General features: G+C 38.5%; 1 protein-coding gene across 2 annotated transcripts; it reads right to left on the bottom strand.

The window, feature by feature from the left end:
* Nucleotides 1–1,155: 1,155 nt before the first annotated feature.
* On the bottom strand, nucleotides 1,156–11,113 carry LOC132791422 (TWiK family of potassium channels protein 7). Of its 2 annotated transcripts, XM_060800323.1 has the most exons (4): nucleotides 10,428–11,113; nucleotides 9,023–9,129; nucleotides 8,789–8,960; nucleotides 1,157–2,374 (listed from the first exon to the last, which is right to left on the bottom strand). In XM_060800323.1, the coding sequence occupies exons 1-4, from the start codon at nucleotides 10,837–10,839 to the stop codon at nucleotides 1,371–1,373; spliced, it is 1,695 nt and encodes a 564-aa protein (XP_060656306.1). In that variant the 5' UTR covers nucleotides 10,840–11,113; the 3' UTR covers nucleotides 1,157–1,370. The 2 variants fall into 2 exon arrangements, with proteins under 2 accessions (XP_060656305.1, XP_060656306.1); XM_060800322.1 differs by lacking the exons at nucleotides 8,789–8,960; nucleotides 9,023–9,129; nucleotides 10,428–11,113 and adding exons at nucleotides 3,838–3,995; nucleotides 4,067–6,249 and having other exon boundaries at nucleotides 1,156–2,374.
* Nucleotides 11,114–12,503: the final 1,390 nt, after the last annotated feature.

The raw sequence follows: 12,503 nt of genomic DNA on the forward strand, positions 1-12,503 counted from the left end.
GGAATACTTGTCGTTGCTCCAGGCGACACACCCTGTAGTCGAGTGGTAAGTGTAGACAAACAGAATTAAGCACACATGTCGTGAAAGCCTAAAAGGTGTCAAGGCTTAACATGCGACAATTGAAGAGTTGGCAAATCCTTGATCAACAGCTGTGCTCATGTAAGAGAGAGAAGAGTGAGAATATCAAAGCTGTGTGAATAAGCAACCCTAGCGCAGGACTTAGATTTTGCACACACGCAAGGACAAATTTAAGCTTCTATCGATTGTATTGTGTTTGGGGATTATCATTTCGCTATTCAATTCGCATTTCGATTACGAGGCAATTTTGCCAATCGATTCACACAGAACTGTGTATGATCGGATTTGAAAACTATTTATTGAATTTAATGATGCACTTTGGTAATACACAAACAAGTTAGAAAGCTACAGTCAAGTGTGCTCAACTGTGAGATACCCGCTACCCATTTTCAATAAAAAGCAAAATATTGCGGTATTATTCACAAAATATACCAACATAATATACCACAAAAATACTTTAAAAATATATGCCAAATGGTATATTTGGTATATTGAAATGGTACTACATTCAAGATCTACTATAGAGTGCAAAATATACTAGATTGTCAGCCAAAGCAACTAAGTCCCCTAGAAAGTATGCGTTTTTGCCCATACAAAAATATTTCTTTAATAACTTCGAAAATGTTTATCTGATCGCAATCAAATTTTCAGTAATCACAAAGACTATCGTTATTATTGTATATACCAAAATTCACTTTAGCTTTAAAATTATGCTTATTATTCAAGTTTTGTCGATTTTTGGGGGCAGAAGTGGGCGTTTCATAAATTTGAAACAAACTTGATCGGCGTGCAAATATAATAAATGCTGTCGCAAAAAGTAGAGCTGTATCTCTTATAGTCTCTGAGATCTAGATGTTCATACGGACAGACGGGCAAACGGACAGGGCTAAATAGTCTCAGATGTCGACGCTGAGCAAGAAAATATATACTTTATAGGGTCGGAGATGCCTCTTTATGCCTGTTACATATATTTCCTGCTGGCACAAAGTTATAATACCTTACTACCCTATGGGTATAATTATATATTTTTCCTATATTTCCCCTCATTATATTTTATTATACGAAACAAATCGCATATGATTATAGATTTATTTGTATACGTATATATTTTACACTAAATTATTAGAGAAACAAATAAATAGGCTCTTTCTGGAGCATAAATTCGCTTTCATTTTTGTCATTTGTAAATTTGCTTAAAATTAGTTAATCTTCAGGCTCAAAAGACTCCCCATGTAAGCCTCCTCGAATCCTTGCTCAAAGAGTCAAATGCGATCTCAATTTCCATTCTTTGGCTAGAAGAATCTGTATTTCTTCTTTGGAGCCTCTGCTACTGGCACAACTGGTGGACTTATTGGACGTCTGGGCGCCAATGGGGGCGGGCTGTCCCTCGTGGTGGTCGCTGGCGAGAGGGGGCGTGGAGGCCGTAGTATCGATGTCAGGGGCGGTTGCTGACGCGAATTTGCAGCAGCTTCATTTCCACGCGACTCGTGACCATCCTCCTCGATGCGTCCCAGGCGAGAGCCATGCACTGAGGCCATCTCCGATGGAGTCTTTATTTGGGAGCCGTCGTCATACTCACTGGCCATGCCCATGCCGATGGTGGCACCCACCTTGGCACTGGCAGCCTTGAAGTGATCGCTGAGCTTGATCTGCACCACATTGATGAACATGGAGGTGAGGGCGAGGCCAAAGATCAGATAGATCATGCTGAGCATCACGTAGAAGGGATTGCTGGGCACCATGTCGCCAAAGCCAATGGTGGACATCGAGATGAACACAAAATAGAAGGCATCTATCACTTTCCAATTCGGCTCCAGGATGTATGCGTACATTAGGCTGCCCAGAATAATGTAGGTGACGAGCAGCAAAGTGGCCACCGAGATGGGCAAATTAAATTCATCGTCCACCTCAAAGGTCTCCGGATACGGCGATGTCGGTGTCTCCGGATGCGATGTGCCCAGCGATTTGCCCGCCTCAGCATCAGGATCATCATCGACTCGCGACTCCTCATCTTCTACAGCGTCGGATTTGCCAAAGAACATGCTCGGTCGTCGGGCCATGTCGTACATCGTGTTGATTCCGGTCATCGCGTCCCGGAACTGTTGCTGCTTTCGTATGCGTCGGCAGGAGCGCGTGTAGTAAATACGCCTCACATATACCCATAAGAACTTGACGCTTCTCGTGAAAAGCTTGCCCAGATCGGCGAGCACAATCAAGAACAACGGAATGCCAATGATGGCGTAGACTATGGTCAGTATGCGTCCCATGTATGACTTTGGCGTTATGTGACCGTAACCTAAGTGAGACAATGAAAGATAATTTAAGTTCAAATAGTTTTCAACGTGAATTTAACAATATTATACAGAGGGTAAATTTTAAAGACTTTCAGCTTATAATTAAAAATTTGAAGAATCCAAATTAGTTATACAATATTATTTCATTGAATGTAAATTAATTATCTTAAAATTATATTCAAATTCCTAACCAAACTAATGATAAACTTATTCAAACTTATTTATAATTAAATAGATTTATCAATTCATTTTTAGAAAATGAAATTAGCTAGAATCATGTTTTCCGTAAGAAGACCAAAAGTACAAAATTCTACTACAAGAATTATTCCGAACAATAAAATTCGAATATTCTTCGAACTAAAAATATTTGTCAATAATATGTAAAAAGCAAAACAGAACAAGTGAGAAAGCTACAGTCGAGTGTACTCGACTGTGAGATACCCGCTACCCATTTTGAATAAAAGAAATATATTTTACGGTATTTTTCTAAAATTATACCGAATATACTGAAAAAATACTAAAAATACACCAAATGGTATGTTTGGTATATCGATATAGTACCGCATTCAAAATATACCATAGACAGCACAATATACCAGACTGTCGGCCAAAGCAACTAAGAGCCCTAGTAAGTAGGCATGTTTGCCCATACAAAAGTATTTCTTTAATAACTTTGACAATTTTTATCTGATCGCAACTACTATAGTAATTATTATCTATACCAAAATTCGCAACTCTAGCTTTCAAATTACGCTTGTTATTCGATTTTTTTGATTTGCGGGGGCGGAAGTGGGCGTGGCAAAATTTTGAAACAAACTTGATCTGCATGCAAACATAGCAAATGCTGTCGAAAAATTATAGCTCTATCTTTTATAGTCTCTGAGATCCAGTGTTTCATACGGACGGACGGACGGACGGACAGACGGACACACGGACAGACGGTCAGACGGACATAGCTAGATCGTCTCGGCTGTTGACGCTGATCAAGAATATATATACTTTATAGGGTCGGAGATGCAACAGGTAGAGTTACATACATTTCCTGCCGGCACAAAGTTATAATACCCTTCTATAAAAAGTAGAACTATTATTTTTGAAGACACAAAATCTTGTAATGCACATGAAAAATATAATTTTATAATTTAAAAATTTGACTTACGATATAATAGTATTTTATTTTCTATGTCGTAATATTTTTGCTTATTATTTTTTACTTATTTTAAATAAATAATTAGCAAATTTAAGAGGCGTAAGCCAATCCTTGAGGCTCTTAATCAAACTTTCTATGGAAACTTTAATGAACTTGCGCATTTCAAGAGAATTCTTCAAACATTTTGACACTTCAGTTCATCGAATCTTTCACGTTTCATTTTCGTTTATGTTAATTAGCTTTTGTGATTTTAGCAAGCTTTCACGCCTTCAATGAGTTGTCACCCATTTAATGAGCTTTCGCGCTGAGCTTTACCTATTGTTGTGATGACGGTCCAGCAGTAAATGATGCAATTGACAAAATTGAAGGACTTCTGACCGGGAAATCGACGCAGACCCAACTCGGCCAGTGCATTGAGCTCATCCTCGAACTTGCGCAACTTCTGGCGAGCCAAGGACTTCCAGTCATCCTCTCTACAGCAACAACAACGAATGTTTAATTACACACACGACAATCAAATGGACTTTAGCTGCCAAATTAGTACCTTAAATTGTGACTAAAAGTCCAAAGTTGTTCGATAAAGTCGCGCTTCACCTTGCGCACCTCGCATTTGTAAATGTCCTCCGACGCACCCTCCGTGTAACGAAATAACAGACCTCCGAATCCCAGCAACAGCATCAGCAATATGAGGTGTCCAATGCACTCGTTGCGCAGCTTTCGCATCTCCTCCATGCGCACGGGATAATCCAGCTTGAGGCGACGCCACTCGTGAACCGCCTCCAAGCGGAAGTGTCTCAGAAATGCACGCGACATAAGCTGCTCGGGATCAGCGACTTGATTTGATTGCTCCAATTCTTCGATTGGTTGCTTGCGTCTAAACAGATTACTCAGACGTTGCAGCAACGATGGCTTCTTCTCTGGTTGCTGCTCCTCTGCCACAAATGGCAGTGGCTGCAACTCAGCTGCAGTTGTTTCTTCTGCAGCTGGCAACTCCTTGCTGCTTTCGGGTTGAGTTTCCGGCAACACTTCCTCCAACTTGGGACGCTCCAAGCTTGGCGTACGTTTGCTTCGTTTGGGTCGCTCCAGACTGGAACTGCGCTTCGTCTCCACTTGCGTCTTCTGCTCGCTCTCCTGTGGCACTTTGAGGCTATTGCTGCGCCTCACACGCTCCACACCCAGACTCCTAGCCAACGCCGCCTCAGCCGCTGCGGCTTTCTCAGCCGCCTCAACGTAGGCACGACGTAGCTCTGCGCGTTGCTCCTCCTCGCTGAGCTTGGGCTTCAGCGGCGTTGCCAGCGGAGTTTCACCCACCTCCACGTATTCCTGCTTGCGGTTGAATTCCTCGACCGCTGCCGCACGCTGCTCTGGAGTCTTGGAGCGTCGCTGAGGACGCACCGGCGACAGCGAGTTATTTCGCGACACAGAACGACGTTCGGGCGGCTTTGGCGCCACCTGTTGTGTGGGTGGCGGCGGTGGAGCGCCACGTATCGGAGCAGCTATGTAACCTGTTGGAGGTGCAGTGACCTTGCGCATTGTTGGCTTAAGCCTGGCATGCTGTTCCTCGGCGGTGTCCGCATCCGATGAACTGAACTGTGTTGAGGATTCTTCGTAGCCACTGCTGCGATTACGAAGCCGCACTGTGGGCGCCTCGTTGCGTTGCAGCCGCAGACTTTGCACTAGGCGACGACGCTCCTCCTCGTCTTGGGGCAACTGAAAACCGTCGCTGATCTTGCGATAGTTCTGCAGCAAACGTTTGCGTTCCTCATGATCCAGCTGCTGACGATGACGCAACTTGTGCTCGCGTTTCTCACGCTCAAACAGTCGCTTCTCGGCATCGAAGCGACGTCGCTCATCTTCGAATCGAAGCATATTCTGCTCCAGTCGGGTAAGCGCATTGCTTCCCCGCTGCATCTGCTGCTGTTGAGCTGTGTACGATTGTGAGCTGCCTGTCAGCTCACTCTCGCTGGACTCCAGCTCCTTGTGACGTGGCGAGGACAAACTGCGATGCTTGATCAGCTGATGGGCATCGGGACTGCTAAGTTTCTCCGCCTCACGCGGCTGTGATTGACTGCGTGCCGCATTTCCGGCAAAGTTCTTGTCACGACGCCTCAAGATCTTGCTCTCGTGGGCGGACATCGCACCCGGCGGACGAATCTGCATGCTCACAACCTGCGGCTCTAGCTGCTCGTCATCATCCCAATCCCGATCCCGCTGCTTCACCTGTCTGCTGGCATCGGGTGTCTGTTCCCGCTGACTTCGACCCGGACGACGTCGATGGCGCAGCTGTCGAGCTCCAGAGGCCACATCAGTTGCATTCTCCATCATCTTCTATAGAATTTTTCTTTCCTCAATACTCAGTTCTCGTTTTATGTTTTACGTGTATGCGTGTGTGTCTAGCGCATGGCTCTATTTATAACTCGTGTTCATATTTTGACCAAATTGACCGTATGGAAAAAGTATTTGAAAATGTAATTATATCACTTTTGCCTGCAAATTTTCTTTTTATAGCTGGCATTCGACCCTTTTCACTCGATTTACGCGAATTTTCCCTTTTTGCACATTAATATCACATATATATAAAGATAATATATCATTTCATACGACGGGTTGACTAATGCCTAGTATATATCTATGGCATATATATTTATTATATATATATGCTTGTTCTATTCTAGCACACGTCGCGTCGCGTCGCACACTCGGCTGCGACGTCGTCTGGTTTCGAACTGAAAAGTATTCCAAATTCTTGTGTACAACATTTTGAAATGATGTTTAGAACAGCCAACAGCTGTTTCTCTATCTGCTGTATCTCTTTTTTTTTTATTTTTTGTTTTTGTTTTCCATATCTATAGCTGTGGCCGCCACTGTTTGTTGCTTTCAACTAGATTTTCTATTTTCGTACTTGTTTCGCTCAATTAAATAATACCACTTTTATTACTTACTTAAGTCTGGGCATTTGTATTTATTGCCCATAAAAAGATTGCCCAACATCCATCAAAACAATATATATTTATTTTTGTAGCGGCTTTTATGGTTTTTCAGGTTGTTCACACTTTGCAGCCCACGACTGTCTGCAAAAGCTTTAGGCTCGCTGCAATAGATGGCGCCAAAGTTGAACTCGACATTAAAAGCTGCATTTGCCAGCACTGTATTTGAAATCTAGCGTCACTTTGCATTTGTGTAGATACAAATTTAAAGAATTTTAATTTTAATATTATAATTTATTATTTAACAGAAATTAATTAAGGCATTTGATGTAATTTCGAATAAATTTCACACACTTAAAATAGTAAATAAAAAAAAAAGAATTTATTTAGAATTTAATGGCAATTATTAATTAAAATAAATATGAAAATTTCAATTTCATATTCAATCAATTTGACGCACATTTCTTTGTGTAAAGTTACATCAATGTATTTTTAAAAAGTGTCAAATATTTGATTAGTTGCTCTAATTGAAAAAGTGATTTAAAATACAATAAAATTACTTTGTATATTAAGCTTGGATTTTCTGAACTTCTGCATTTAATTGAATACACGAATTTCTTTCAAACGTTCTTTAACAGACATTTATTCCGAAATGTTTTTAATATATTTTATACATTTTCATATAGCTAAAATGTTATAGTTGGTAATTTCAGTGCATTTTTGTATTTGAGTGAAAAATTGAATAAATCAGCATTTATTGTCTTTTTTGGCAATCATTTTGAACCATTAAAAAAAAATGTAATCAGTTAGTTTGTTGAAGTATAAATCGAATTAAGAATATTGTTGCATTGTAAAGTCTTAATATTCTTAACTGTTTCTAACTAAATCAATAGTTTTTAAACCATTTCTTCTTCCAAAAATGATTTCGCGATGCCAACATAATTTTCTCAGTTTCGAGTTCAATGAATTGCTTTTTGAGAAAATAAATAATGACGCTATATTTAACCGAATCTGGCGCCTTTTTCCGACATGTTCTTAAAATACCAAAGATTAACTACTTCCAATTCATTGTCAACGAAGATTAATGTTCTTACTAAGCACCCAAGATATTTTCGCCAACGACAACCAAAAATGCTATAGACACATGGACATGGACAGTTCAGTGTGTCTGGTATTTATGATATCCCCCTTAACCCATTTGTATACTAATTAAAAACATGTTCTGCTCGATATTTGGTGGACGTCAACAGATTTTTGGGGGAATTGAAAAACTGAAACAGTAATTGCAATTTCCTTTGGCATCGACCTTGTTGAGTTGTGTTGCTGCTCATAAACAAAACTGTTTAAATTAAATAAATCACACTCAGTATTAAAAAGTATCGAAATGGGCTTCTCAACTGTATTTATTTAGCACATTCAAAATCTTGATCAGATCACGATCCATGACGTAAGTTCAAAGATTTTGGCACCAAGTGCAAATGGATATGCATAAGAAATTAATATGCAAAAAAACCGTTCAATATATTGAAAATATTCTATGTAGATTTTATTTAAAGCACTTGCCAAAGACGTGCCTGCGTGACTAAACCCATCGAAATCGACCACTCGGGGCGTATGCGCAATATTGCGTATACTTCTCACTTGATGACGGATCGAATTCTGAATTCACGATAATTTCACCGAATTGTTGTTTATTTATTTTTATTTGCTGAGATTTAATTCCATAAAATTTAGGAATTGGATTTGCGAGCATGTTCCAACATCGGTTGATGATTATTGGCCATAATAGTTTGTGAACGAGGACATAAACATTTTCGGGTACTTTTAATTCATTCATTATTGCACAGATTTGCAGGCCATAAAATCAGTCGTCGAACAGGAGAATACGTTTGCTCATAAATATCAAACAAACAACCATATTCGAATTAAGTAAAAGCAATTATTTGGCTAAGAATAAAATTCGTTTTAAATTCTTTATTCACGACGATGACAATCTTCCAAAGAGTGCTGATTATTGTCTGTCGACCGCATATAACAAATATTCATACATATGTGTATACTATGCTCAGTGTATAGTATAAATATGAGTTTTCTTTTTTTTTTTACCTCTGTCTGTATAAATAACATTTTCATCCACATTCTCGGTTCGTGCGTACTTTTGCTGGCGCAAGGAGAAACAAACGGAAACTATTTCCATTTTTTTGTGTCACATTCTTATTTTGAATTTTTGAAGAAAATGTTGACAAGTTCTTAAAAATATAAATAGGCTGACGAGTACTCACATACATACAAATATCAATTTTATTTTATATTGGGTATATAATATAATCAAAGCTTACCGATTGTCGTGTAGATGGTGCAACTGTAGACCATTGCATTCCAGAATGACCAACTAACTTGATTCTTTATAGTATTGTTCTCTATAATGCCAAAGTCTAACAGCGATTCTACAGCAGCCCTGTGACTTTGAAGAGCACCACGTACTTGGCCTTTGAATTTGGTATTATTTATCTAGCGTTAAAGATAAATATTTTATTATACTATATGTTTTTAAATTCAAAGTAATCACTTACTGCATGTGTATTCAAATCAATTTTCAAATCGTGCAATTTTTCAAAGAACAGGTTCTGTTCGACCTGCCAATCTATCAATGTCTCTTTGTTCACTGTCGGGGGTACATCTGACAATATAGAAAAATAATGACTAAAGGTCTTGCATTTTAATATAATCTTAAGAATTTAACTACAAAATACAAGCATTTTTAATCGTGTTTAAGCAGTTGAACTGAGTAAAATAAAAGAACTAATGCATTATTCGAGTGTCCTCAACTGTGAGATACCCGCTGCACATTTTCAATAAATCTGTAATCTTCAATCATACCGAAAATACACTGCGAAAATACTGAAATATACTGAATAATATATTTTGTAAGCTATTGTGGTATATTTTGATTTCTATGATATACTTCGAATGTAAAATATGATGTCATAAATATACCATCTATGGCATTCGGTATATTTTAGTATATTTGCGGTATTTGTTAAGAATAATACCGCACTGTTTGCTTTTATTCAAAATGGGTAGCGAGCAAACTTGACTGTACCTTTCTTAAATGTTCTCGTTTCTTTCATTACATTCATTTTTGAATCGTTTTTTTATTTGTTCTAAGAGAAATATATATTCCATTTTTTGAAATATTGTACTTTAATGTCTATCATATTCCTAATCAATACAATTATTTTACCAATGAATATATTATTTTTCTCTTTTATTCTTTTCTTTACTTTTTTAACTTATTTCAAATATGTCTTCTTGAAATATTGTAGTTTTATATCCATATAATTTCTTATCAATACTATATTATTATTTGTGTTTTTAGTGGAACAAAGAATTATGCCGTAGCACATGTTCTGCTAAGGTACAAGCTTATTTCTGCGCTGATTTTTCTTTCAATAAATAACATATACTTTGTACTATATATGCAAAAATCGAATTACCATATACTCCAGGTAGCATTTTTGAAATTCAAAATGCAAAAGGACATTGACTGCAGCAGAGATGAGCTCAGAGCGGAAATGATCACAAAGATTCCCCCTGTTAATCTCTACCTTCCTGGTAATTAAACTTAATCATCTTTGATAATTGTTTATACTAGAGATGCTCGCGTGGCGAGTGACTCATTTGATTGTTGTCTATCTATTCATTCACCTGGTCTACTACGGATTCGTTAATTTGTATATTGTCAGAAGACATCAAAAACTCGACCCGATTACAGATAAACATACGTATGTATGTATGTTGAATGGTATTTGTATATTCTAGTTTACTGTTGGGTTTGGTTCTAGTTTTTGAGAAAACAATTGCCGAAGAGCTTGATAAGCAAACAAATCATCGGCTGCGTAATTTACGAGTTTGCAAGTGGCTCAACACAAATATCTGATATTCATTTATCTATTCCCTTTTCTTCAGCAGACTCACATTCAAATTGTTGAAATAGCAGAGCTCCAACAACGTTGTAGAGGGCGAGGACTAACAGTAGGAAGATGTGCGTGAACCATCGCTTCGACAATTTGCTAACTTTATTGTAAAGTCCAAAGCTGAACTTCTCGCCGACACTCAGGCCCGATTTGGTGAGATCAAGAAAGCCCTCATAGCCCTTGGTCATAAAATTGGACGCATCGAAGGGATTCGCAATGGGCGGCCAATAAGGACCAGATGGTCCAATCCCTGTGTGATTCGACTGTGCGGTGTAGGGACGCTGTGACTGAGGCTGTGCACTCGGCGGCATTGAGCCACCGCCACCATGGATGTTGTATATATTAATGCGAGGCGGACGATTGGAGCGCCTCGAAGGCGGAGGTGTGCTGGGCGTCGGTGTCTGAGTCTGCATCTCGGAGACGATGCTGCACTTCACTTTATATTTGTATTATTATTTTTATGGATATAGGAACTTAGATGGTTCACTTTTTGTGTATCAGTCGATTGTTTTCCATACGCGAATTCGCACAAGTATTTTATTTTTAATTCTATACAGCACAAATATATTTCCTTCGCGTTTCGTCGCGTCGCGTAGCGTTGCGATATTAGCGCCGTTCGAATATAGCGTATACGAATTTACTGCGGATCGCTTCCATCCGCCTCGTTCTTGATTTAAAGTGAAACTAAGGCAGCAGCCACAGCATGTTCACAGCATGAATGTCTCTGTGTGTCCGGCGCGCAAATCTCGGCATCTCGAGGGAACAACGAAGCGATGAGCGAGCACTATGACGACACCAACACGGGGGGGAATCTTCGTCATCATCATCATCATCATCATCATCCGAATCGGCATCGACATTTCATGAGGTCACCAGTTTGACCACATTGCGGCGTGATTTTTGACTCTTCGCTTGCTGATCTCTTAATGGTCTATGTCTCGCAGCAGCAGCAGAAGGTTTAGAACCCCTCGAATTGAATATTGTTTTCATTTCTATGCCAGTTAATTATTGTTTATTTTTGGAGCCGCGTCTCAGCACAAATTATTTTAATTTTACGCGGCAGCTAATGCGTAAATTTCTCTTAACTTAATATTTGTTGAGGGGCAACTGCAAATCGCTGTTTGTACAAATGTTTTGCCATTTATTTGCCAGCGCTTGACACTAATGAATTAAATTTAAATTTTTCTTCGTATACATTCTTGGAAACCAAAAAATAAACTTATCACACTCATGCCAAGCACCAAACTTAAACGTCAGTACGCTGAATAGATATCCTATTATTGGAGCAACCCATTTGCCAACTAATAAATAAAAATGTTGTTTTAAATTACTTATTTAAAAAATAATATATCATTTTGTTTAAATTGAGATTGTTCTGTTTAAGATATAGTTTATTATTATGAAAACTATGCAGAAACAGAATTTTGACTGAAAGACAGACTGAAAGTTATATCGCTTTTGACAAGTCTACGCAATTTTTTTAATGTTATATTTTTTTGTGGGTCACTTATTTGATAAGTTTTTGGACTATAAACATTCTTTTACCTGCTACCCATAGGGTAGGAGAGTATTATAGTATAACTTTGTGCCTGCAGGAAATGTATGTAACATAAAGTATATATATTCTTGATCAGCATCAACAGCCGGCACGATCTAGCCATGTCCGACTGTCTGTCTGTCCGTATGAAACACAAGACTATAAGAGATAGAACTATAATTTTTTCGACAGCATTTGTTATGTTTTCACGCAGATCAAGTTTGTTTCAAATTCTTTTCACGCCCACTTCCGCCCCACAGATTGACAAAACTTGAATAACAAGCGTAATTTTAAAGCTAAGTCGCGAATTTTGGTATATAAAATAATATCTATAGTCTTTGTGATTCCTAATCTGGTTGCGATCATATACAAATTGTGGGAATTATTAAAGAAATACTTTTGTATGGGCAAAAAAGCCTCCTTACTAGGGGTCTTAGTTGCTTTGGCTTACAATCTGGTATATTTTACACTCTATAGTATATCATAAATGTAGTACTATAGCAATGTACATACTAAATTTGCAATTCGGTATATTTTTTT

This window comes from Drosophila nasuta, chromosome 3 (genome assembly GCF_023558535.2).
Source record: "Drosophila nasuta strain 15112-1781.00 chromosome 3, ASM2355853v1, whole genome shotgun sequence".
In the NCBI taxonomy this organism is placed as follows: domain Eukaryota; kingdom Metazoa; phylum Arthropoda; class Insecta; order Diptera; family Drosophilidae; genus Drosophila; species Drosophila nasuta.